The sequence below is a fragment of the Pelodiscus sinensis genome, chromosome 29, assembly GCF_049634645.1.
Source record: "Pelodiscus sinensis isolate JC-2024 chromosome 29, ASM4963464v1, whole genome shotgun sequence".
In the NCBI taxonomy this organism is placed as follows: Eukaryota; Metazoa; Chordata; order Testudines; family Trionychidae; genus Pelodiscus; species Pelodiscus sinensis.
In genome coordinates, this window is record NC_134739.1 from 6,799,519 (window position 1) to 6,827,072 (window position 27,554).

The 27,554-nt window shown below is 51.3% G+C and overlaps 1 protein-coding gene across 2 annotated transcripts; it reads left to right on the forward strand.

Annotated features, from left to right (window-relative positions):
- Positions 1-934: 934 nt before the first annotated feature.
- Positions 935-26,167, forward strand: LOC102453002 (myosin light chain 4). 2 transcript variants are annotated; one of them, XM_006125743.4, is made up of 7 exons: positions 935-1,145; positions 12,750-12,777; positions 16,312-16,461; positions 21,896-22,069; positions 22,760-22,837; positions 23,938-23,982; positions 25,887-26,167. In XM_006125743.4, the coding sequence occupies exons 1-6, from the start codon at positions 1,017-1,019 to the stop codon at positions 23,964-23,966; spliced, it is 588 nt and encodes a 195-aa protein (XP_006125805.2). In that variant the 5' UTR covers positions 935-1,016; the 3' UTR covers positions 23,967-23,982; positions 25,887-26,167. The 2 variants fall into 2 exon arrangements, with proteins under 2 accessions (XP_006125805.2, XP_025041760.1); XM_025185975.2 differs by lacking the exons at positions 935-1,145; positions 12,750-12,777 and adding an exon at positions 14,646-15,529.
- The last annotated feature ends 1,387 nt before the right edge of the window (positions 26,168-27,554 follow it).

Here is a 27,554-nt window from a genome sequence, read left to right on the forward strand (position 1 = left end):
CCTGCTTGCAGTATGGGTCCAGAGAGGCAGCGTGGCATAGTGGCTAAAGTGCTGGCCGGGGGGTCCGGGGCGGGTTCTTTTCCTGGCTCTGCCAGTGGCCTGCTGGGTAACCTTGGGCCAGTCACCTCCCAGCTCTGTGCCTCAGTTTCCCTTCCCGCCTTTTGTCTGTCTTGTCTATTTGGAGTGCAAGCTGTCTGAGGCAGGGACTTTTCTACACTATCCATGTGGCCCGGATCTCATCTGGGGTCTCTAGCTGCCGCTGCAGTAAAGCAGAGGGGTTGAGGCCAGCGCTGTTTCAAATTTTTATTTATTGTGGAAAATGTGACGTTGAATGCCCCACGAAACGACAGAAACGATGAGACCCTTCCGAGCAGGCCCAGATCTGTCGGTCCCAGCCCTGCTCAGGCAGAACCCCCCGGCCCCAGCAGGCTCAAGGGGAGGGGGAAGAGGTTGGGGCAACGTGCAGGGCCGAGGGGCTATTTAAAAGGTTCAGGGCAGCGGGCTGAGCTGGAGGGGCAGGGATCAGCTATTCCAGTGAGCGGCTGTGAAGAGGCAGCTCGCAAATCCTGGGCTTAAAAGGAATCTGCAGTATTTGCACTCGCAGGCTGGCCTATAAAAAGCCACTTTCCCCCCTGGGGACTGGGGCAGGTTTATCAGCCGGCCTGATACTATTTTCCTGCCATTTGTATTCTTGTTTTTTGATGATCTTTTAGGAAGCAGCCCGGATCCACCCCTGCCAGGCACCCAGGTGCCCCCTTCCTAGGGGGCGTGATGGCTGCTGGCGTCTCGGTGCTCGGGGCGCTGATGACAATGGGCAATTGTCGAGCAGGGCCCCTCTCTTTGGAGTTTCTTCCTTTTATAGTAAGTTGCAGCTGCTCCTGCAGCTGGCCTGCCCCTCTGGTGCGAGCACTGGGCTGGGTATATAAGGCGTTGCAGACTTTGCCTTTTGTCCCTTGGTCCCTTGCCGTGTCGGGTGAGAAAACCCTTCTTAGCTCCTTGGCAAAGAACCCGGCACCATGGCCCCCAAGAAACCGGAACCAAAGAAAGAGGCAGCCAAGCCTGCGCCTGCAGCAGCCCCTGCCCCTGCCCCAGCTCCGGCGCCAGAAGCACCCAAGGAACCCGCCTTTGACCCCAAGAGCGTAAGGGTAAGTACGGGAATTAGCCAGTCTCTAGCCATTTCCTTGCCGGGGCCTGCCACGTGCTTGCACCATGTGAATCGTGTCAGCTGAGCCGCCCTCCCGCATCGCTAGAACCAGAGGGGGAAATATTTGGAGTCCACCCTGGGGCAGGGAGTGGGGGGTGGGGATCTCTGCCCCTCCCTAACCCGTCTGGCCGGAGGAGGGATGCGCCTTTTTAGCCCTGGTTCTCACGGATGGTTCTGGGGAGCAAAGGGTTGGCACCAATGGAATGGATTCCTCTCCAGAAACCTTCCCACCGGGATCCTCCGTTCAGCCTGGGAGGGGGGATCCCCAAATAACGAACGGCCAAATCCTGAGAGGTGCTTAACCCCCAGAACTGCCAGCAAGGTCAATGGGGCAATTTTTTCCTCTTGCGAGCCCCTGGCTCTCCCTGTCTGAAGCAGGGCTCTGTTCCCGGCTGTTGCTGAATCTGGAGGGGAGTGAGCACGGAGGTGGGGGGGGACATTCCTTTCATTCCAACCCTTCTTTAATGTAGCTGTTCTTTTGTGAGTGTCTCCTCCGCCTGGCGGGGAGCTCAGGCAAACTGGCCGCCTCTTCTGCGAGGTGGAGAATCAGATCTGACCCAAACGTCAGCCCCGGCTGTTCTTTTGGAGGGATTCTTTTAAAACTTGGGATTTTTAGTCTTACAGTGCCATGGGATCGTCCCACAGCACTTTGCCGGTTGACACACGCGCGCACAGAGAAAAAATGCAGCTACCTCTGGGGCAGAGCCTGGCAATCAGATGGGCAACTTGCACACAAAAAGCTGCCCTGGAGAAGCAACATCAGGCAAGGACACACAGTCAAGCCCCATCTAGGGACTTCCCAGTATAACCCACACACCTGCTGGATGCGATGCCCTGTCCTGGCTAGTGGCCCCGAGTCCATGCACAGAGAGAACGAGTCTGCTCTACAGCCTTAGCCGCCAGCTGGCTTTCAGCTCATGTGATCGAGGTTCATGCCCTGAGCTCCAGAGGTCCCAGGTTTGAGTCCATCTGCAGATGACCACGGTCTGCCACTGTTGGGTCAGAGCCAGGAAGCACAGAGATTCCTCTACTGTTCTCCTAGCACCGAAATCAGTCTCATGGGCTGCTCTCCCTCAATCCTGTTGGAACCAGGCGCTTGCACGGGGCATGTGCCAAGGTTCCCCCCCTGGTTTGCAGACCAAAGAGGTTCCGACTGTTTGTGATAAACAGCTGCACCCTCTGAAGGTGCTGCCCTTTGGACCCCCCAATGGGGTGACTGTTTTCGACAGCAGGACTGGATCTGGGCCCGGTGTCTGGCTTGGGGAAGCCAGCGTTGCTCCAAACCTCTGGGAAGCCAGTGAATCCTGCCTGTGTCCCCGACGATTCCCTCTGCCTGGGAGTCCTCTGGTCGTACATGGCTGCTCTAGTGACTCCTATGCCACCCCAACTCTCAGTCTCCAAAGCACAGATAAAGGGGGGCATGGCTGGGGTGTCCCCTGCTGCTGGAACAGCTCTGTGGGGCAAGGGGCAGCCAGCCATAAACTAGATCAGCCCTGAAAGTAAATTTTCAGCTGGATCTGAAGCAGTCCCCAGCTAGCCCCAGGGTCAGGGTATGGGGAGCATGCAGGTAAGTTAAAGAGACCTTTGCAGATTTGCAATGCAGGATCTGGGCCTGAAACTCCACTTGCAAAATATGTTTGGTAGGGAGTTGGCTGCCACCCCGTGCTGCCACCCCATGCTGCTGGCTCTGTACCAGAGGCAGCAGCACAGGGTGGCAGCCGGCTCCCTGAGAGCAGGACTGTAGGAGGGAGCTGGTGCACACCAGGAGCCAGCTTTTAAGCTGGCTCCCGGCACACACCGGCCAGCTGCCACCCTGCACTGCTGCCTCTGTATCAGAGGCAGCAATGCAGGGCCGCAGCCAGTGCCTAAAAGCCAGCTCCTGGTGCACACCGGCTCCCAAGGAGTTGTCTGCAGGTGTGTGTAACGGATGAAATTTCAGCGGTTACACAGCTAACATCCCTACCTGTTTGTATGATAGGCAATTACCTTAACGTGAGCAGGTGTAAGAATCTTAGGGGGAAGAGAGAAATGTGCCAAAAATGTTTGGAAAAATGATGAATTGCAGCGGCCTTCTGTTGCTCTTACGCTGTTTTTAGGAAACCTTCAGATAGAATAAGAGTGCCTGGCTTTTGTTTTTCAAGAAGCTGAAGGAAGGTTTTTCTGAGGCGTGACCTAGCCAGGGACCTTCCTGAATGAAAAGGGCTGCGGTCAGCATCTTGCACTCAGGGGGGTTGCGCTGACTTAAAAGGCACCAAATTTAGAACGGCTCAAGTGAAGCCCTTTGCATAATTAACCTGCGGAACTTGCTGCCACAGGATATTCCTGGAGGCAAATAGCTTGATCAGCATCAAAATGCATTACAGAACTCAGACCTCCTAGGGGCCCAATCCTGCTCCAATGGAAGACAATTCCCATTGATGGTAATGGTGCTAGATCCAGCCCCGTGACATAAAATAGAACAGGCTATAGCAGTTCTCAAGCTTCAGGATCATAAAGGGCATGTCTACACAGCAGTGCTATTTCAGAATAACTGATGTGCGCATCTACACTGCGAGCCTTTATTTCGAAATGTGGAGCTGGAGGACTTCTTACTCTGACTCCTGTAACCCTCATTTTACAAGGAGTAAGGGCAGTGTGGACAACGCCAAAAGCCAAAATAAGCTATTTCGACTTAAGCTATGCAATTGACGTAGCTAAAGCGGCGTCACTTCTTCTGACTCTAGCCCTGCTGTGTAGACGTACCCAAAGTGATCAGAAAGGAAAGCCCCCCCATGGGATACTACTGAAGAGTTGGGCTGCCTTTTAGGCTTTTATACTTTGAAGCCTCGGGCATTTGGACACTTCAGGAGGTTGAAGACCAGACGCGGTGGGTGTAGCAACACCTGCTCCTTGCATCAGACTTCACCTGGCGGTAGAGTTCCGTGGGAGCCAAAGGCTTCAGGGATCATCGCCCGTATGGCAAAGGCAGCCCGTGACCAGAGCTGAAGCTGTTCTGGGCACACGTTTTACCCTCAGAGCCAGTTCGTCGTGTTTTACCCTCAGAGCCAGCTCGCCCTCCGTTTCCCGACTTGCCACCGTGGCTTGTGCTGAGGTGGTTCGCTCTGGCTGGGATGTACTGAAAGGTTTCCAGTGGGAAATCTTCACTCCCCTCTGTTTGGCCCTAGGCGAAACAATCTCCAGCTAAAACTGGAGCTGCAAAGTCATCATCTCCTGTTGCTGAGAGTGGCTTTTTGGTTACCTGGGAAGCTGTCACCTCAGAGGACACTTGCTGTCTGGCTCTGTGGCACATAGGGATGGCATTCCCTGTATGCTGGGCGCTTGTGCAGCCGCTCAGGAGAGATTCCAGTGCTGTCCAGCTGATTAGCAGAGCACCCACTGCTAGATTTTTTTGGTTTATATGGGTGGTGCACATTCACACACGCCTCGGTGCACAGAACAACATTATTCCACACATGGATGGAAACTATTAGAGGGAACCTTGCACAGGGAGGTCTGAGCACTTTATGCTGCACGTTTAACACTCAAAGCCCTGATTCAGGAAAGCATCTGCATTTAAGCAGGTGCTTTGCCTTAAGCACATGCTGAAAGCCCATTGAAATCAGTGGGATTTAGGCATGTACCTAACGTGAAGGGTTTCCCTGAAGGGTTACTCAGAAGGGAGCCTGGACTGGTATTTGGCTGGAGGCGGCTGAGCAGAAAGAGGAGCTGGTGATCCAGGAGGTGGCACCCTTAGCCCAGAGTGAACCAGTATCCCCGTGTGAGGCTAGGGAAACAATTGGAGGAAGATTAGAGCCAGGCGCTTACATGGGGGGCCAGTGACAACCCCCTTGCACTTTCTGCTGGAAGAAGAGCGTTTGAGCCCCACACAAGGCAGGTTGCTGACTCCTCTGCTAGCAGCAAAATCCAGCTGCTTCCCCCCACACCTCCGAGCACCCATGGCTCTAACCCCCAGCCTCATGCCACCCCGAGCATCAAGACGAGGCTGCTCCCTAGCACCCGCACTGGCCTCTCCTTCGGCGACTCCCCCCAAGGGTTCTCAGGCAGCACCGCAGCAGCGAGGAGACGCCGAGTTCAGGCACAGAGCCCTGGGGGTGACCTCTGGTGCCCTGCGTGCCTGGATCTCTGGTGCCAGCAGCGCGGCCGGAGCATGAGGGGGCATGGCCGGGCCTCTAGTCCAGAAGTTCAGCAGCCTGCGGGGGCTGTTGCAGTGCTGTTTGGGGCACCCCTCCAGCATGCTGGTGCAGGGATGGCCTGATGGGTTTCGCCCTCTCACACAGCCTCACGTGGAGCCTAATACCTAATGTAGCGGCGAGTGTAGATGAGTCCAAATGAAAGGGCTGGGCCTCACGTGGAGTTCTGTGCCAGGGCGGCCTTGGTAGGGTCCCCCAGAGGAGTAAGCGGGTCTTGGCGCCACACCCCACTGAGAGGCATAGGGCAGCTCCCCCCTTCCTGAACTACCCTTCCAGGCTCTCTGCAAACTCAGGCAGAGGTCAGTGCAGGGGCCTCATCCCGGGCATGTTTTCCAGCTTCCCTTGGCGACCAGAAAAGCTGGAAGCAACATTTCCCCCTCAAAGGAAAGCTGGGATGCAGCGCCCAATGACGTCACTCGGTCCTGACTGGAATAAGAGCCAGCAGTTGGATTTGGTGCGATGGTCGTGCCTGCACAGCCTTGGGGGGCTTTGCTCCAGCTGCCCCCACAGTATGAAACCGATTTTCCGCCGCCAGCTGTCTCAGTCCTAAAGTATTTTGGCGCCTGCCGCATCTCATCCTGAGTCAGTCTCCTGCATGAGAACATTGTCTGTTCAGTCTCCCCTCTCTGTTGTTCTCCGAGGGGAGATCACTTTTTCCGTGGTGCTCCTGGATACAGTTACATTTCTAAGCCCGTGTTGTAGTCGGAGGGTTAAGAATAGCATGCTCGGTATGAAGGCTGTTTAACCAGGCGACCCCCCTGACTTTAGCACTGAGCCTTGAAATAACATCCTTTCTCCCAAAGAGGACAGCTTTGCCAGCCCCCCCGCTGCTTGCAAACTCCCAGGCCCAGCTGATCTTGCCAAGAATTTGCTACTGCCTCTGGGTCTTTGTTGATGGAATGAGAAACAGTTCCCCTTCTTCCATAGGGACAAACATTCTTGCTCATTGTGGTTAAGTACAGAGCCACCTGCTTCCAATGGGTGCCATCATCTTGGGAACCCTTGAGTGGGGAGAAGAGAGGAGTACTCAAAGCTGAGTAAAGGAAGTGCTTTCCCTTAAACAGCATGCTGTTACCCTGTGGAACTCATTGCTACATGATATTGTTAAGGACAGGAATTCAGTAGGATTCAGAAAAAAGAAATAGGCATTGCTGTGGCTCACAAGAGCACCCACAGTTACATCAGATTTTTGTTTAAACTTTCTGCTTCAGGGCACAAGCCAACCTCTGCCTGTCTGGATTTGGGAAGGAACTTTGCCTGTGGACAGATAATTGTCCATGGGAGGTTCTTTTATGCCTGCCTCTAAAGCAGCTGGTTCTGGTCACCACTGGACTTGAGGGATCGGGGTCTAATCCAGCCTGGCAAGCTTACATTGCTGTACATCAGTTCCCTGTTGGTGGCAGCGGTGGGAACTTGCTTGCATTCCCAGGGGGATACCCTCAAAGATGCTTGTGATGGGTATAGTCACAGAAACCCCCCTTTGGCTGTCACTTGATGTGCTGAAATACCACTGAGCCAACCTTCTTGGGCACCCCTTTTACTCTGTCTTGCTGAGCCAAGCCCTTCGGCCTCCTCCAGCATTGATGCAGAGATGAGGTCATAGCCCTAAGCAAACTAACACAGACACTGAGATCAGCTCAGCTCTGGGCAGGCTCAGTTAAAGGGACTTGCCTCAGCATCCAGGTGCACAGTCCCAATGGGATCTGAACCCAGGCCTGCCAACAAAGGTGGGCAAAGGGGGAAACCTCCAGCTAGTCTCAAGCCCCGCCCCTTCTTCCCAAGGCCCTGTCACTTCCAGGGGTGAAGAGCTGAGCCCCTGCCTTGCCCAGGGGCCTGGCAAGTCTGTTCCCCCCCCCCCCCCCCCGCCTGAATCCCAGATAAATCCATCTTACGATGTATGAAGTTTTATTCAGGGTAAGCTCATGTTCTTCCTTTTCTTACATAATGAAAGACGCACAGCTGCTTCCCCCACCACCCCCGGAACAATTAGTTACACGGGGCTTATTAACAAGCAAAAGTGATTTTATTAAGTATAAAAAGTCGGATTTAAGTGATTACATGTCATAGCACACAGGACAAAGTAAGTTACTAAAGCCAAATAAAACACAACATGCCAGCTACGTGCAATACACTAAGAACCTGGTTACATGGAATAGCTCCCCCTCCGTTAGTAAGATAAGCTTCTCTCACAGACTGGACAGCCTCCCAGTCTGGGCCTGATGCTTCAGTCTGAGATGCTTCTAGAAGTCATCTTGGGGTAAGCAAGGCAGTCCTATTATCTGGCAGCTGTTCTTTTGGCTTCCCACATTTATATAGATTTTGCCCAAGGTGGGAATCTTTTGTATTCAGGTTAAACTTTTTCTGACTTTCAGTAGGAAAGTACAGTGTCCAAGATGGGTCCCAGCATCAGGTGACTGAAACGTCTGTTCTTCTGGGGACTCTCAGCCCCTACTAAGGACTGGTGCAGAGGAAAAACCAAACTCATTTTTAGATCATTGAGCTTATCGATGAGCCACCAAGTTCTTGAAATACCCCTAAAGGCCCTCACTTAGCCTGTCTATATTAGTATATTATTTCAAAATAAGCTATTTCAGAATTACTATTGCAGTGTAGACAAGGCCTGACTGTGCTCTTAAAGGTACAGCTGCCCTAATGCCATCCTTGTAACCCATGTTAATTATAGTTTTGCGCCTTTATAAATGTTATTTCCACTCCTTGTATTACTCTGAACATTTCATCATTTCTCCGTGTTATCATTGTGAGATGCATGTCATGGCGCTGTTTGTTTTTATTTTAATACCTAATGCTCAAAATCATTGACATTACTGGGTTTAGCAATCCCATCGGTGTTTCTATTATAGCACTTGCTGTGGGTTTTGCACTTTGATTTGTACCTTGGAGTTTACTGTACTTTTTTTTTCTTTTTATAGCACAAATTTTATTCCAGCTCTGTGTTCTTGGGGAATGAGGGCATAGTATCCAGCCTGGCATAGTATCCAGCCTATCTGACTCATGAAAGGCATCCCTCCACCCCTGTCTCTGCTTCAACCAAAGCAGAGGCTGCTTCATCGCAGCCTCCTCTCCCCTGTCTGTCCCCCCCCCCCACCTCTGATAGAGGCAGCAGCAAAGAGGGGGCAGGTGGACTGTGGAGATGGTGCTGACAGGAACCAGCTTTTAAGCCAGCTCCCCCAGCTCTGGCTCCTGCTTCCCCCACCCTTGCTGCCTCTGATACAGAGGCAGCAAGGGGGAGGGAAATGCGAGTAGTCAACTACTCACTTACTTCCCTGACCTAAACCCCTCTGAAAACTCCCCTAACCTCCAGTGCATCGCTCCATTAGCATGCAGAATGGAGAACCAAGGCAAGAACCACACCCTGCACCCCCATCCCCAGCCTGCTCCTACACCCCAGCTACCACCCATACGCCCCACCTCTCTCTTACACTTTCCACCCTCCCAGGCCTCACATCCCCAGCCTGCTCCTCCATCTTGCCTAAACCGTGCACCCTCACCCCAGCCTGTTCCCATGCAGCTCCCTCCCACATACTGAGCCCCTTATTGTTGTCCCCACCCCAGAGCCTAGGGGCCCCACAAAATCTATAAGCCCCGGGTCCCCAGGGGAGTTAATCCGGCTCTTTGAAGAAGCCCTTTGCAAAAATCAAGAGGACAAAAATCAAACATTCCATAAGGGGCGGGCATCATGGCTACAATTATGGTCTATTGACAAACCCGTAAGAAAAATAGTGATAGAAATGTAGCCGTGTTAGTCTGGTGTAGCTGAAACAAAAGACAGGACCATGTAGCACTTTAAAGACTAACAAGATGGTTTATTAGGTGATGAGAAGTGGGTCTGGCCCACGAAAGCTCATCGCTTCATAAACCATCTTGTTAGTCTTTAAAGTGCTACATCGTCCTGTCTTTTGTTCCATAAGAAAAAGAACCTCAGGGAGAGTATTGGAAACTGCTTTGGGTGGAACTGGATTCAGTGTTGGAGTGCTGGATGCCACTATCACAGAGGTATTGGCAAACAAACTAAGTTGTGTTACAGCTGAAATGCAAGAGCTGGGAAAGTCCGTCAGCGCATCTGCATGAGGAACGAGACAGCAATTATTTTCTAGAATATTGCCAGTATAGCAACAGCGGAGGGGGGGGGGGGACAAGAAGGATTTGTTACTCTTAGCAGGAACTATACCAAAAGTACACGCAGCAGGGATCAATAAAAAAAAATGTGTCCCTATCGTTAGCCTGTACATAGGCCCAGGAAATCAGCCAGCAATTGGTCATTCAAATAATCCGGGAAAGTCTGCAAGGAAATTTCCCTTAAGAAAACTGTTGAAGAAAAATATTACAGAAGGGGGGAGACAATTATTGGCGTGGTGGAAATTGGTACATTTTACCCTAAACAAAGATGAAAGGTTCTACGAGCATGTAGTAGCAGTACACCCCAGCCTAACTATTGCTCTCTCTCCAGTGCGGCCTATGGGAATCCAGCTAACAACAAAATTAATATTTATTCCACTGATCATCATTCCTGGGCATGTAAAGAAAACCAACAATGGAAAACCACTGACATGTTTCCGTGTGGCCCTGAACATTTTGGGTATGAGTGTCAGGAGCAAAATTTACAAGAAAGGGGTGAATGTTTTTTATGTACAAGACAAAGGAACCCTACATTATATTCACCTCTTGGACCAGATCCTGCGCTCCACTTAGGACTTGAGTTTTGGTGCTGCCAGTCCCAGCTGATCAATTATATGAAGCCACCACCCCCACCCAAATAATGAGATTTACATTAAATTCATGGGATTTACAAAAATTAAAAAGGGAGGGTTTTTCTTTGTTTTCTGATTTTGGGGGCCTTCAGGCAATACTGAGGTCACATTTTCTGGCTTTTCTCTGCAACAATGAAGGCTAGAAACTCCCCCTTTTCCATACAGTGCCCAGGGAAACTGAGGCACACACACAGGGTTATCATAGGACAGTAGAACTCACATGCACTATAACAAGGCGACTAAAAGCCTCACTTTGTTGCAACTCAATTTCAGGGGCCCGACTGGAAAGGGGCCGGATTTTTAGAGGGCACATGCTCGGCAATTTCTGAAAAAGCAGGTCCCGTTCTGGTGTCTCCAGTCCAGCACCCCAAAGATTGAGGCTTCCAAAGGCTCTTTTACTTGTCACTTTGGAACATGTCAGCCTCTGAAGACTCAGCTTCGACTCCTATGATTTCTCAAACAAGCCAGGCCCTCTAGACAGTGCTGGTTTGCTAGTTCCTAGGGAGCCCAACACACAGCCGCATGCAGAGAGGAATTGGATTCCCTCTGTCAGAGTCCCCTCCCAGTCCCCGCCCTGCAAGGAGGGTGGATGGGAGTTAGGGGGCTGGCTTTCAGCAACCCCCCCTCCTCAAAATATTCCAGTGCCACTGACAGCAGGAGACTAGGGTTACCAGGTGACTTAAAAAAAAAACTGGACATGATCTCAGATGGGGGGGAGGATCGGCTGGGAGGGGAGTGGGGCTGGCCGGGATGGGGGGGAACCGTCCAGCAGGAAGCAGGGCTGGTGAGGGGGGGTCAGGGGCAGCGGGGCTGGCTGGGGGAGATGGGGGAGGACCGGCCAGCAGGAAGCAGGGCTGGCTGGGGTGGGGGTTGGGGGCAGCAGGCTGGCCAGGAGAGATCGGGGGTGGGGGTCAGGGGCAGTGTGACTGGCCGGAGGGGATGGGGGGGGACCAGCTGGTGGGAAACAGGTTTGGCGGGGGGGTGATCGGGGGCAGTGGGGCTGGCCAGGAGAGATGGGGGGGACACAGGCCAGCGGGAAGCAGGGCTGGCCAGGGTGGGGGTCAGGGGCAGCAGAGCTGGCCAGGGGAGGAAGGAAGGAGAACCGGCCGGCGGGAAGCATGGCTGGTCAGGGGGAGTGGGGCTGGCTGGGGAGGGAAGCGGGGGGAGAAAATCGGCTTGTGGGGAGCGGGACTGACCTGGGCGCACGCAGATCCCGGGGCACTGCCTGTCCCACACACAGTCCCAGTGGGGCATGAGTGAGTCTGGCCCCAGGGATTCCCTCCCGCCCCCTCCTCGCGTAGTTGCGTATTGCCTGCCTGGTAGAGACACTCCTGCAGTGTGAGCTCTCGTACGGATACTCCTGATCATAATAAAACGTACCTCGTTAGAAAACAGCGGACATTTTATATGTCCAGTATTTTCTCAATTTGTTTCCTGGACAGAACCCTCAAATACCGGACTGTCCAGTTCAAAACCGGACACCGGGCCACCCTACAGGAGACAGTGTTTTACTTTCTTCCCCAGGTGACCTCTGTCCCTCACAGTGCAGAGGAGGTCTCTGGGTTTGGATAGAGCACAATTAAGCCCCGCTCTAGCTGGCAGGAGGTGCCAATTGCCCGTGTTCCAGTGATCTTGCTCGGGGCCGGCGCGAGGCGTAAGCAGACTAAGCAATTTCTTAAGGCCCCTTAAGGGGCCCCGTATTAATTATTGGTGTGTGTGGAGGGGCAAAATGCTCCTCCTTAGGAACTAGCCCTGGCACTGATCTCCCTCTGCCCAGTGAAACATTCGCCGGAATTTTCGGAAGACTAACAAGAAGCAGACCCTGCCACCCCAGGCTCCCATCTGCCCCTATGGGAGAAATTCAGCGGTTCATTGAGACCAGGGATGGGGAATAATTTTTGCGGGGGGGGAGGGGGGGCACAATGAAGTGTGGTACATGGTCATGGGCTGGCTCCACCCAGGAAGGGGCGGTGCCTAGGGCTGAAGGGGCGGGGCTGGGGGCTACCCTCCCGCCAGAGTTGTCTGGGGCAGGAGGCTTTGAATTAAAAACACGGCAAAGGGCTCACAGCCCCGCCACTACCGCCTTGCCTGGCAGCTGCCTGGGGTTGCTGCGGCGATTTAAAGGGCCCACGGCTCTGCCCCCTGCCGGGGGTAGTGCCGCAACCATGAGCCATTTAAATAGGATCCAGCTGCCTGAGCCCCGCCTGGATCTCCGGTGGCAGGGGCAGCAGGATAGAAACTGAAAGCAGCCAGATGCAGCCCATGGGCCGGACCAAAGTTAGACAGTCCTGGCTCCCAGCTCTCACCTGCTGCTATGCCCAGGAACTACGAGGTGCGGAGGGCCCTTAGCATCTTCATTGTCACAGGGCCCCCAGCTTTTTCCCGGGCTGTCGCCAGACAGGGAATGAGGCTCGGGGGGTGAATTCCTCTTGCGACCAGGGGGAAGCTGGACTTGGTGTGTTTTGCTGAGCTCCTGCGCTGCTCCCCGGCGCGGGTGGGCCTGGGGGTGAGGTTCCAGTGGCAGGAGCCCAGCGCAAAGGGCAGCGATGGGGCTCTAACCACTCTGCTGTTCTCTCTTCCCTTTAGATTGAATTCAGCGCTGACCAGATAGAAGGTAAGCGCCTGGCTTCGTTCAGACCAGCGGTTGCTGCGTGGCCACTGGCTGGGAGAGTGAAAGACCATAACCCTGACGCTCTGCCCTTGGCTTTAACCACCAGGCAGCGCTCTCTTGCAGAGATGGCAGGAGAAGCCGGGGTGCCCTGACTCTGACCGGCTTGTCCTAGCCACTGGGCGACACTCCCTTGCCGTTCTGAGGCTAGAGGCATGGTCCTGCCTCCTAGCCCTTCTCCCACGTGAATCGTTAGACCACTCTGCCACCTTGACCCCGGAGACGGACCAAAGGAGTCCTGACTCCCAGCTCCCCGTGGTCTAACCCAGTGGGCCCAAACTCTGCTTGGTCACCTCCCCCCCTCCATCGCTGTTCATGCGCCACCCCAGGAGGACGGGGCTGGGAACTCTGGGGAGGAGGGTGCAGAAGGAGTAAGGGGACTGAGGTTGGGGCTGTCGCTGGGGGAGGGGCTGTCACTGGGGGAGGGGCTGGGAATGGAAGCCACTGCAGGGCTGCAATCGGGGGCTGAGGGTGAGGCTGGGGCTGAGAGCAGAGCCACGGCTGGGAGCTGGGGCCAGGGCGGAGCTGGGGACAGAGCAAGGCTGGGTGCCTCACTTTCCCCACTCCTTGTGGGAGCTGGCCGTGCCACCCCCAAACACTTCTCCCGCCCCAGTTTGGGGCCCCCTGCTCTAACCACTACATTACACTCCCTCTAGGTATTGGTTCATGCCATTTTAGAGGGGCTAGGAGGGGCATGTCAAAGCAGAAAGTACAGTCGAGGCTTGAATGCACAATCAGGCGCGGAATGATACTGACCAGGGCTGCAGTGGGGAGGAGAATTCAAGGCCTCCTTCCCAGAGGGTGGGACGGGGCGGGGGGGGACACTCGGAACAGAGACTTGCGCAGAGCATGGGCCATGGCAGGGGCGGTGAGAAGGGACGGGGACAGAAGTGGAGATATAAAGAGAAGTGAGTGAGGAGGATGAAAGGGAGCCAGGCCAGGGAATCAGTAAGGACACAAAGTCTTACAGCAGCAGAAGGAAGATATGGAACTCAGCTCCCAGCTGTGCTGACGGGGATGCCACCCAATGTGGAGGTGAAACGGGTGAACCCTGACTTCAGAGGTGAACAAGAGAAAAGCATGTTCGCTTCGTGCTGAAAGATGTCCCCTTGGCTTGAAATCAGGGCATGGCTTTGAACGGGCACACCCTCGCCACATAGGGAATTGTCCCCCGGTGATGAGTGATAGGCCAACCCCTCTGGATACAGCTGAGATCTGGGGCCACATTCAGGCTGGTGGACATATTACAAGATCAGGGCTCCCATTAGGCTGGGCCCCCAAATGGTCACGGTGATGCAAAACATAACGAGCGAGATACAGTGAAAAACGTAAAAGAAGTAGCAACAGTGCAGTCTTTGGGTTTCACCAACACTGAGAGCGTTGAATGCACAGCCTTCGGCTGGTCTCGTGGGCTGCTGGTACCAGTGCGTCTCTTGCCCACCTCTGGATGGAATCCAGTTTGGTCAGATGCGCGCTGCTATCTTCCCTGCAGAGGCTGGAGGCCCGCAGGGAGAGGGTACAAGCTACAATGAATCCAAGACACCCTTTCTAGCTTAACCACACACTCCTCTGGGGACGCCAGGACTAGAACTCACCTTCCATTCTAAATAGCTAGATCTTGGCCACAGGAACCGAAGGAGGATGCTGTTCGCTGACAATCGCAGCAGCTCCCTTGTATGGTCCCTGTGGGCCGAGTCTCTCTCGCAGGCACAAAGCCAGCTCAGCACAAAACCATAGACAGAGAAGCCGGCATTGTGATGTCACTCCCAGAGGCAGCAACTCCAGGGCGGCCTCCCCTGGCCATGTAGGAAAGGAGAGGTGGCTGGTCTCAAGAAAGGTGGAGGTGCCGGATTTGGCTGGCGAGGGACTGACACAATTGGCAGGGCTTCTAGGCCGACAGGACCAAGCCATGGGCATGGACAGTCCAGACCCTAAGTAAGGCAAAGCACTGCAGTTGTTATGAAAATGCCCAGTAATAAACCCACCAAACCAAAGATCCTGTCGAGGGACTTTTATCAAACCAAAGAATGTGCCTCTTGGACCTCGGAGCCTTGGTCACCACATGGAGCCCCCGAGGCCCCGAGTCCCCGTGGCAACAGAAACAGCGGCGATGCCTCCTTGCGAGAGTTATTGATGGAAATCAGGAAGAAAACGGACAAGAGCCTCGAGTTCGTGTCAGCTTTTGAGGGGAAAATCGTGTCTCTCAACACTCGCATGGACGTGCTGGAAGGGCTAGTCACCAGCCTGGGCCAGTCGGCCGCACAGACGGATTCCTCGGTCAGAAAGCAGCAGGTGAAAACCCAGCAGTGCACCCAAGCCTTGGAACGCTTGGCCCGAGAAAACAGCCACCTCAGCACCCGCATGGAGCTAATGGAGAGCCGGGCCCAGGCCCGCACTCTAAGGATTCTCGGCTTGCCAGAGAAAGAGGAGGGGCGAGACCTGAGAGCCTTCCTGGAGAATTGGCTGCCCCGCATTCTGCGGCTCGACACACCCGGAGACCCCCTTGTAGTGGAGAGAGCCTACAGGGAAACACACAGGAGGCATACGCCTGGGCCAGACACGGGCAGGACTGTCATTGCTCGCTTGGCGGACTTGAAGGATAGAGAGAAAATATTGCAGCAGGCCAGGAGACTGAAGAATATTATTTATAGGAGGAAGCAGATCCTGATCTTTCCAGATTTAGGCCCTATCCCCCAAGGTAGAAGGAGGTGCTTGGTGCTAGGCAGATGGGAGGTTGTTATCTAGAACCTGGAAACGGCAGTCCTGTATCCCACAATGCACAGGGCTCGGTTGAGGGCAGGATCCTTGTGGATGGGGAGGCCACGCCCCCCTTCTTTGCATATGAGGGACATCGGGCGGCAGCATTTTGTACAGGAGGGGACAAGGAGAGCTGGGGAGATCACAGAGAAGAGAGCAGTAGTAACCAAGATGCCAGAAGACGCAGAGTTTCAGCTGAGGTGGAGCTGGAAGGAGGTGGGGGGGGGGTGGAGTTGCTAAAATGGCCCCAGGAAGACTTTCAGGCAGAGAGGTGGGAGGGGATGTTCTGAGTAGGGATGTGAATGTTTAACTGGTTATCCGGTTAACCGGCCAGCCTCACCCTTAATGGTGGGGGGAGGTTAAGGTTCACTGGTGGTGGCTGGAGCAATATGTTTAACCGGTTTACCAATTAAACAGGATTTTACATCCCTAGTTCTGAGTGACGTTACGGGCCTTGGCAGCCTACGGGAGGACTGAGTCAAGAAGGAAGATCGTGGAAAGGCAGTTGTGCTTGAGGATGCTCTTGGCCTTAGGAGACATTTAACTGCAGGACCTGGTTAAAGGTGGTCCCCACTGAAAGTCCCCACACTCCATGCTCCAAACCCTGCCTTCCCTGTCCAGTGGCTGCTCTCGGGACAGGGACAGTTTTACAGGCCTCTGTCCAGTGGGATGTAAGAGCATTACAGGAATCTCCCAGCTGATTCTCTTCCTTCCTTTCTGCAGAGTTCAAGGAGGCCTTCATGCTGTTTGACAGGACCCCGACCGGGGAGATGAAGATCACCTACAGTCAGTGTGGTGATGTCCTGCGAGCGCTTGGGCAGAACCCAACCAATGCTGAAGTTCTGAAGGTGCTGGGCAAGCCCAAACCAGAAGGTAAGAGAAGCCAGGCCAAGGGGCAGAGACGCGAGGTTCATTTGTTAATAGCTGCAAGGAAAGGACTAGGGATATGAAGGGGTAGTCGAGTAGTCGACTACTAGATAAGCAGGAGCTTAGTGGGTAGCACTATCGACTACTCCAGGGGTGGCCAACCCATTAAACAAAGAAAGACGAAACAGCAGCGGAAAATATGCGAAGAGCCGCATCAGAGTTCTTGAGCAAAAAAAAAAAAAAAAAAAGAGAGACTGCCCCTTTAAACCACAAAGACATCTGGGAGCCAGGGGCCGTTTGTAGGGGTTAAAGGGGGGGAAGGCTTCACGAGCCGCACTTTCAGGGGTGAAGAGCCATGGGTTGGCCATCCGTGGACTACTCTATCACCTCCCTCTCCTGGCACCACTCTGCATTCTTATAGGGACAGAGAGGAGCCAGAGTGCATGCTGGTTCAGTCTCCGGTCCCCCACTGGGTCTCAGGACAGCTCTCACGCTGCCACACTGCATGTTTAAAGGGACAGAGCAGCCGCACTTCCCCGTTGCCACTCTGCACGCTTAAAGGGACAGAGAGGAGCTGGCGTGCAAAGACTCCGACACACTGCCGGCTCTCACTGCTGGCTCCCCGTCCCTAATAATTCAGAGTGGCGTGGAGGGGAGGCTTGTGCTGACAGTGACCTGAGGGACTAGCTGCCGCTGTTCTGTCCCTTTCAGAATACAAAGTGGCAGCATGGGGGCTGTCCTGAGACCCCGCAGGGCACCAGAGACTGAAGCGGCATTTTTGCACGCCTGCTTCTCTCTATCCCTTTAAGAATGCAGAGGGGTAGCCAGGAGTTGTGCTGAGACCCAGCGTGAGCCAGAAGTGAGCACTTTAAGTGCCCTTCCTTAACGACTAGTCGAGTAGTCAATGGAAATTCCATCCTCTACTCAATAAGTAAATTAATTGCTATTTCACGTTCCCAGATAGGACTTTGTTTCTTGCAGGAGTTAAACCACCAGCTTCATTCCCATCTAGTGGCTGTGCAGAGACCCATGTGAAATGAACTGATCTATCTAGCTAGCTAGCTAGCTATACTTAAACACAAGTCCCACTCTTGGTTTAGGCATTGATACCTCATCCATGCCAGAGCTGAGTGAATAATTCACAACTTAGTTAACTAACTTCACTTCTTCCACCAGCAAAACCTCCAGGAGCAAATGTTAATTGTTCTCTATGTTATTTTTACTGGATGGCATTTTCTTGCAAACATCATTGGCTCCCTGCCGTGTCGCTCGTAATTCCAGCCACGTTGCCGAGCTGTGGCTGGTTGTGTAAGTCATCTGGTGCTGTTCAGTGCATGGATTGTACAAAAGTCACCTTTATCATCAGGTTTCTGGTGCAAATGCTCCTGGAGAGCAAATTTAAAAGGAGCTTTTCACAAGCGTTTCTGCACAGGAGCTTGTAGCACCTCCAAGGTCTAGTCAAGAGTCTTGTTGCGCATCCATGCTATGAAACCTGATTGCACAAATATGTGTAGAAAGCCAACACAAAAGGGGCAGAAACACAACAGAAGGATTTTTTGGACTGAAAGAAACTGGCCAGAGTCAACCCAAACGAGTGAATTGTGTTGGTCAACCATTTTTTGGCAGAAAAGATTAATTGCTATTTCACATCCCTAGATAGGACTTTGTTTCTTGTAGGAGTTAAACCACCAGCTTCATTCCCATCTAGTGGCTGTGGGGTTTTTTCTCACAAAAAAAAAAGCGCCCATATCTACCTTTATGGGCCGTTCCTGCAGGCAGGAGGTGGAGGGCAGCAGAGTGAGGAAGCTTGTGCTGAACTGTTTTGTAGGCAGCTTGTTGATTTCGGTCACTTGGGCCTTCTGTCTGACTGATACTTGTCACCTGCACGCAGTTCACGCTGTAGAGGCAGTGACAAGGAGAAGTAGGGAAGGAAAGAGGATCAAAGGCAGGAGCATGGGGCAGAGCGGAGGTGGGTTTCTATTCACAATCTCTCCTAGATTGTTGCTATGAGACGACCATCCCTGGTCCTGTGCCCGGCCACTGTGCTGATCTCTGGCTCACTGTGGTTCTTGGACTCTGCCCACCAAAGGCAGCTTATGGTGCAAGCTTGATTCGGCCGCCCTACGGCTGTCAGGACAGCCACAGCGCTGTGCTCCTAAGCCCCTGGAACTTGACACCTCTTTCCATTGTCATCTCCTCTTTAGAGCAGAATATACTTTAGGGCAGGAGAAGAGGGAAGGGAGAGCCAGAGTTTCCTCCTTGGAGATGAGGCAGGATGGCCAAGAGGGGTTTTCAGGCAGGTCTCAGGGAACATGCCAGGCTTCAGCCTCACTGCTGAAGTTGGGGGAATGGGTTACAGGGCGCCCCCATTATATATCTGTTCCACCCTACGGTCATTGATGCTTGTAGGAACTGATGTGATATAAGTCCTCCCATTCCCTGCTTTTAAGTTGCACAACCGTGCCCCACCCCATTTGCACAAATGGTAGTCAGCCCTGGGGGAAAAGTTCTCTGCTTTAATTTTTTTTGCTAGACATCCAAGTTTTTTTAAATGTATCTTGGACTTATAATGAGGACAGCCGGTATAGACAATCTTCCCTCCAGTCTTTTCCATCGATGTGTGGATTGTTTCCATTTGTGTGAAGAATAATTTTTGTCATGTGCACCAAGACATGTGTGAATGTGCACCACCTGTAGAAAAAAAACTAGCCATAGGTGCTCTGCTAATCAGCTGGGCAGTATTGGAATTTCTCCTGAGTGGCCGCAGGGAAAACTGGTTATACATCTTCCTCGGGAGCATGGACAAGCAGGGCCGGCACAGAGAAGGCTCAAAGCCAGATGCAGAATCTTCCATCGCTCACTTAGTTGCCATTCATGAGTCACTAAGAGCCACTGGCTCAGTATGCCCAGGAGACCCCTTATCTTGCTAACCAGACTCAGGGTGCATCACACTGTCAGTGCTCTGCTTCTTGGCCCGCCGTCTCCCTCCCGCGCTGTTTGCAGGCGAGCTGACTGCAGCTAGAATAGAACCTCCCCCCTTCTGTTCCTTTATCCGCCTGCCAATGTCTTTTGGAGGGCTTTAGTGGACAGAGCCTCTCTGATCCCTCCTGGAGGCTTGCAGGGGCGATGTAGCCAATAACATAACAGGAGATGGCCCCATGGAGAGAAGAACTAGTGGGGCTAATTCCTGCTCTGTCAGTTTCATAGTTTAAAGAAAATGACTCAGAGACGCTTCATGCCTGAATAATTCCTCCCCTCCTCCTTACCAAATATCACCCTTGATCCGGCTCAGAGGGCACACTACCCACACGGTATGATTCATCCCTGACTGAGCTGTTCTTGGGCCAGATCCTAAGGAGGCGTAAATCGGTGAAGCTTTGTTGACTTTTATGGGACGGGACCCCTTGATTTTACTTTTTGCTTAATAACGACCTTCTAGTTGGGAAACTCTCTGGGTGCCTGGACAACACCCGTAACCAGTTAACAAAGGAATAGGGGGACCCTGTCAATCAAAAGAATTCCCCCACCCCTGTATGCAGCCTTTCCCCCAAGGGGCAAGCAGAAGCAATGAGACTTATCCAACGCCCTGAGGGAGAAAACACGGATTCTGACGGGCGCCAAGTGAAGCGAATTCCTGTGCTCTCCACTCAGAACATTCTGCCCCCACTGCCTTAAATATAAATCCCCGGGCTGTTAAAAAAGGCCGCTCATCTGATCTCCGCTGTGACCAAGCTCAAGCATCCAAAAGAACATGAGTCAGACCCCCAAAGTGCATGACATTTTAAATAAGAAATAAAGAGCATGGGCTGTGATTTGTATTTGCCTTCTACTTTCGGAGCCCTTCGACTGCACAAGATTCGCGTTTTCCAGCTAGTCTCCACCGTGCTGAGGACTAAAAACACACTTCTTGTTTCAATGAACATTGAGCTTCCCATCCAGTCCCCTGATTCTGGAAGCCGGGGCTTTTGTAAAGCCCACGTAAAATAGCGAGAGTTGGCAACACTACATCAAAGCCACTGAGATGAGTACTGCTGCTTTTTTTTTAAGCCCGGCCATGATCCAAGAAGTAACTGCATAACAATGGCCCCATTGGACTTAGCAGATCTATACACTGTGTTTTGAGTCTGTTCTGGCTGGACTGGCCCAGACACAGTTATTCCTGTTAGCCCTGCAGAGTCAGAGCAGCGAGCTGGGTCCTGCATCTCCACTCTCTTGATTCAGTAGCCTTTTATACCCACTTTGCCTGGTGTAAATGGCTGCACATGAGGGTAGGGCAAAGGGAAACTCGCTGCTGGTTCTACTCTGCCTCCCAAATCTAACCCGACTCTCTCAGACGTCTCTGAACTCTGGGTCTTGGTGAATCCAAAAGCTTTTGTCAATGGGACTAAAGAGTTTCATCTAGAGGCTCTGGTTTCTGCATGGAGGAGACTGTCTGTCTCAGAGAGCATGAGGGAACATGCTGCACATTTTGTTTTTTCACACTTCCTATTGGCTGAGAAGAGAAAGGATCAGCCCAGTAGGGCAGGTTCCCTTCCTTCAGCAAGTACAGCGAGGGTGGGGGTGAGAGAGGGAGGGATGCATAAGAGGAAAAGAATGAAGATGTAGGTGAATGAAATGCCATCCCGAGCCCCAGTGTAGTCGCATGCAAAGTGTGAATGGGACAAGCTGAAGCTCAGAGTCCATGTCTGGAAGGGTGCTAATGGAAGTGGTATCGCCCATCTACTTGCGCTGGGTAGGCACAGAGCCAACGTGTTAGCAGATGCTGGACTTTTGGGAAGAAGAGTTAAAGCCCAAGTCCTGCCCATCTGGGCCCATTAAAGCGTCCATGGTGATTCCCCCAAGAGTAGACTCTAAGCCTAGTTTCCCAACCATATGCTAGTGTGTTTAATTACCAACCTACTTCCATCAATGTGCTTTCAGTCTGGACATGGTGCTCTTCTCCACTTCCTTCCCACATACATGGTTAAAGGGCTGCCTGGTTCTACCTCAGAGGTGGCTGCCTTTGAGTGATGGGCAAAGTGACTGGGAGGGGGCGTGTGTGTGAGAGAGGCTATGTCTACACTGCGGGGAGGGGGTTTCGGAAAAAGATACGCAAATTGCGGTTTGCAGTTTGCATACCTTTTTCCGCTTGTTTTTTCGGAAGAGGCTTTTCCGATATTTGGTCCATCTACATGGGGCCAAATGTCGGAAAAAACCTCCTCTTTCGGAAGACCCCTTATTCCTTATAAAATGAGGAAACTTCCGAAAAAGCGGACGCATTCCCTGGATGCAGCAGAGTTTTTCCGGGATGTCTCTGGTATGCCGGAAAAACTCTGCGGTCTAGACATAGCCAGAGAGAAGGAGGGAGGGAGGGAGGGAGGGAGGGAGCTGGTAAAGTGCTTTGGTATAAAAGATGCCAGAGACTATTTAAGCAATGCTGTCTCTCTGTCTTCTCCATCAGAAATGAACACAAAAATGCTGGACTTTGAGACCTTCCTCCCAATCCTGCAGCACATCTCCCGCTCCAAGGACCAGGGCACTTTTGAGGACTTTGTGGAAGGCCTGCGTGTCTTTGACAAGGAAGGGAATGGCACGGTCATGGGTGCAGAACTCCGCCATGTGCTCGCCACGCTGGGTATGGGCTGGGGACAAAGCCTAGACATGGCCGACCCGTAATGGTGCAGCGTGGGGTGGCAGAAACCCTCTCTGTTGCAGGTCGAGGTGAAGTCTTGTGTGTGGGACTTAACTCTGGTGTAATGAATTGGGGAGACCTTTTTATCCGTGGCAGACACAGATAAATCCTCCTCTCCCAGATACTGACTCTAGCCCCAATTTAATGTTCATGTGGCCAGTCCAGGACTGGCCTTAGGGGAAGTGTGGCTCCAGGATAAGAGAGCATTTCACATCCTGTTCACTAGCTCAGATGTGACCCAGCCTGGTTTCCAGCTATCGGACAGCTGCCCTCTTATTCCTTTCTCCTCTTCTCTAGGTCCCCTAGCGGGTCCAGATATGGGATGATTTGCTTGGGGTTGGTCCTGCTTTGGGCAGGGGGCTGGACTCAATGACCTCCTGAGATCTCTTCCAGCTCTAGGAATCCATGATTCTATGTAGCCCATTGGCTCATGTCTGCTCTGTTAATCAATCTTAGAAACAACGACTAGCCAAGAGACGAATCCTTTCCCAGATATTAACCTGCCAACGGGGAGACTTTGGGTGTCTCTCAAGGAGTAGCTAAGGGAGACATAATCCACAGCAGCAGGACCCAGGGGGAGCGCAGTGTTAGAGTCCCCATCCTAATCAACCGTTCTTCTGCTTCCACTCCTAGGCGAGAAACTGACAGAAAGCGAGGTGGAGCAATTGATGACAGGACAGGAAGATGCCAACGGCTGCATCAACTATGAAGGTAAGAGGAGACGATTCCTTTGGGGGCTCCCTCAGCCATTTCAGTCTGCTCTGAGATGCTAAATGCACCCCCCTGACCGCATGGCAATGGGGGGCCAGTGAGTGAGGAAAACCCATCTGACACCTGTCCCTCAGGAGAACGCACCCGCGATTGCCAAGCAAAAGTTCCCAGGATGCAACATGCCTTGTGCAAAGGCAGGGGAGTGAGGGCAGTTCTAGGACCGACTCCCACCGTGGTTTGCTGTGTGGGCCAGTGGCACAGGGGTGCAGGGCCTGTGAGTTCAATAGCTCCCTGTTGCTATGGTATGAACTCAAGATCTGCCAGGCTTCCCAATCAAAACGCCCCAAGGTTCGCTCTGTGCCATTTCAGTAGCAGCCAAAGGGACCCTCTGGAATGCTCCTCTAGACCGGCCCCAGCAAAAGCCCTTTAGTGTCACTACAGTTTCATCTACATTTGGGCAGTCTAGACAGGTGGTAACAAAGAACCACACCTCTAACTGGCATCACTATATGGGGAAATGTTTCTAGTATTGACCTGGACTCAAGGCCACCTTTTGCCCTGCTATCTCCAGCCATGACGGGACCATCTGGAGGAGAGGGAAACTGAGGCAGGGATGCTGCAGAGCCAACCTGTACCACAAGGGGGTGCTTGAAGGTGGCCACCCTCTTACACTCCCTGTGGAGCTTGATTGTTCAAGACCAAGTCCCTCAGAGGACTGAGTTGCGCTCCATTAAATGGAAGGTGATTGGCATTAAACGGTGCAGCTGATCTCTAAGACTGGAATTTTCAAAAGACAAGGGCAAGGTTTTCAAAAGTGTGTTTCATGCTGGCCGCTGAGGTTTTTTTGAGACTCTAGCCAGAAGTGGCACAAAGAACCTCTAGGAACTGAACATTTTTAGCAGCTCTCCTGGGGGATGCTGAGTGTTTGGAAATCTAACCCTGAACTCTATAGGATGTTTGTCCCCATCTCTGGTTAATGACTGGAATTACTAAAAAAGGGCTGGGAACAGATGTGATGAGCTGTTTGTGCCAAAGGGCAAGAACTCGCATTTGGTTTTGGGCAGATTTTTGTAATACCTTTCTTGTTCTTTTCTGCTCAGCTTTTGTCAAGCACATCATGTCGGGCTGAAACAGGAATCTCTAGGGTGAGTGTGTCTTGATCTTTCATTGTTTGCCCTAAAAACATTTGAAGCAACCCACTCTCGTGGCCTTGCATCATCAACGCACACAACATTCAGGGCAATGAGCTACATTTAAAATGGTGTTATTTTAAAAAAGATTTCTAGTGGCTGAGCTTTGTGTGATTGTCCATTCTGATTTAGAAACAGCAGAAATATTCAATCAATGTTTCTGCTCTGTATTTGAAAATAAGCAGCATGATGTGTTCATGTGTTATAGAGATAATGAAATACTTTCTGTCCCATCAGTAACTGGAGAAGGGGGAGTTTTTTCAAAGCTGCAGGACTTGATACCCAACAGTATTAAAAGAATTAACCAAACACAACTCTGAGCTATTATTGTTGAGTTTTAACATATCTTGCCTTATTGAGGAAGTTCTAGAGGACTGGGGGAAAACTAATGTTGTTGTCCCAGAATTTAAAAATGATCAACAGAATCACTGTAGGCCAACTAAGAGTTGGTTGATTATGGTCTCCATGACTGTTTCTTACAGTAGATAGCTCTTTAATCTAGTACTAAAAGGTACACTGAAATGCAGTGGTTGGAAACTAAAGCTAGACAAATTTAGATTAGAAATAACGCACAGATTTTTAACTATAGGAACAATTATTAATTATTAACAATTATTTAAGTATTAACTACAGAAACAAACTCCTAGGGATATCATGGATTCTCTATCACCTGAAATCTTGAAGTCAAGACTAGCTCTCTTTCCAAAAATATGGCCATGTCTCCACTTACTGTAGGATCGATGATCTGATGATCGATCTTCTGGAGTTTGATTTAATGGGTCTAGTGAAGACCCACTGAATCAAACACTGAGGGTGTCCCCATCTACCATGGTACTCCTCACCATTGCAAGGAGTAAGAGAAGTTGACCAAAGTTTGTCCCATTGACCTCCTGCTGTGGGGCCTCCCCAGAAAATCGATGTAAAGTACGTTGACTCCAGCTACACAATTTATATACGCACCACTGTAGACCTGGCCTGTGTTGTAGCTCAAACAGCTCTTATGGGCTAGATGCAGAGATTACTGTGTGAGGCTCTTTGGCCTGTTTTGCAGGAGGCTGAGTGAGATTATTCTAGTGACCCTTTGGGTCTTAAAATCTATGACTGCAGGGATGCTGACATGTTTAAAAAGTTGTTAATTTACAAAAAAAGCATGTGTATTACTAAAAATCTCTTATTAAAGCTGAAACCATGCCTAAATCACTGTTTATATAGTTTGTTTTGCATTTCACTCATTTTGCACAAAGAAACCAGACTAGTAAGTTTTACTTTCCAGAGGGAGACATTATCAACTTAAAATCTAGACAAATAAAAAAAATGGAAAGTAATGAGAGATGTTATTGCTGCCCCTGACTCCCCCTACTGATTTTTGTGATTTAATTAGCTCAGTGTCATGTGTTTGTAAACATTTCCTCTCCTACTGCTTTGTGAAAGACCCCTACAAACAAAGGGGAGAAAGTGACTGTACAAACAATGAAATAAACAAAGGCTAAAGAAATAGAAGCACTTCTTCCCCCTCCAAGCTCTTTCAGTTTTAGATGTTACTGGAAACAACAGAAAGATTTTTTTTTTAAAAAAGCTTGCTGACAGAAATCTGATTTCTCGGTAAACTATGTCCCTGCTATTATCAATTTCTAACAATTTTCTCTTGCATTCGCATGCTGCAATGTTCAGGTGGGCAAATCTTGCTGCAGGGGGACATTTAATTCCAAACACAACTGTTTGAATGGAATATTATCTGTAATGCCATGAAAGCCTTGCTATTAATATTTTGGCTCCATCTGAGAGCGAGTTCTGCTATTTCAGACTTATTATGATCATCCTTGTCATGACATTAAAATGTTATGTGTTTTGCCTTCCAGGTTTTCTGAAATGTTTCCATCCCAGTAAGCCTTACCAACAGCAAGAATGCTTGACCCATGTCCCTTCCTGCCTAAAATGTCCTGAGTCTGCAGATGTATCTCTTGTGAACCACAACAGAGTCCTCATAGCCGCAATCTACCAGCCCTACACTATCGTGTGCAATCACCTCTGTATATAAAAGGACACGTCTGCCCTTCCATTTTTAATCTTAATTTATTCTTTTGATTTTTTTCCCTCATTGCGGCATTTGACCCATTAAATTTCGCACACATACCCCAAATGTTATGTCTTTGGCTTTGGTCCTTTTTAAAGCTAGATCAAATACCATCCTCGCTCACTAAAGGAAAACTCAGGGGTGGGGTAAGGCTGATCATGATCAGCTTGCACGATGTCAACTGGGTGGTTTCACAAGGAAGCAGGATGGAAACGGAGTGAGTACCAGAAAGGAGAAGAGCCAGCTTTGGGAAGCCGTGAAAACTATATGAGAAGCAGGAGATGGGATCTGTAGGGCTGGGAGCGTCTGTGGCCTGGCCCCCAAACTGAATGTGGGGCTGTGAGCTCTGCTCTTCTCTGAGCACAAGTGAAGGATAGTCTATATGTAGTTTTTTTTAGACAAGGACGGGCACAGGGACCCAGAGGAGACGCTACAGTCTGGGAGGTTGAACTCCGTTCTCTCTCCTCTGAAAAAGGTAGCTCATGAGTGAACTGTGCCAGGGGGGAAAAGTCGTGCAGCTGCTGCCCTTGCTCTGTGGATTTAGGAGGTCAGCCTCCGGGGCTGTCAAGCTGCCACCTTTCATTGCAGCCAAAATTAAAAGAACGTTTACTGGGCCAAATCCTGCTTTTGGTCACAGTGGGGCAAATCGGAGTCACTCCCCGGAAGGGAAAACAACAACAAATGGTCTGGTAGCACTTTAAAGACTAGCAAAACATGTCGACGGTATCGTGAGCTTTCGTGGGCACCGCCTGCTTCTTCAAATGAAGCTCATGATACCATCGACATGTTTTGCTAGTCTTTAAAGTGCTACCAGACCATTTGTTATTTTTTGAAGTTTACCCTGTACCGACAAACTCGGCTACTTCCTGAATCTCCTGAAGCGGTTACTCTGGATTTACCTCAGTGTGTAAGAACAAAATGTGGTTCGTAGCATTTGTTTCCAGCAGTCATGGTTCTTGGGACATGAGCACTTGGTGACCCCCAATGATACTCTGTAAGGGTATGTCTACACTAGCTCGTTAATTCGAGCTAGGTAGGCAAATCAGGCAACCGGAGTTGCAAATGAAGCCCAGGATTTAAATATCCCAGGCTTTATTTGCATGTTCCCGTCCGGTCACCATTTTTAAATCCCGTTACACCTCATTCCACGAGGAGTAACAGTTAATCCGAACTAAGGACTTAGTTTGGATTAACTTTAAACTGCCACATGTAGCAGCGAGCAGTTCGTTCGGACTAAGGGGGATTTAAAAATGGCGGCCGGACGGGAACATGCAAATAAAGCCCGGGATATTTAAATCCCAGGCTTCATTTGCAACTCCAGTTGCCTGATTTGCCTACCTAGCTTGAATTAACGAGCTAATGTAGACATACCCTAAGGGAGTCCCACGGGTCAGAGTTCAGAGGTAGCTTGAATGTCTATGCCATCTAGGGAGGGGGCGGGGGGAGAGTAGGA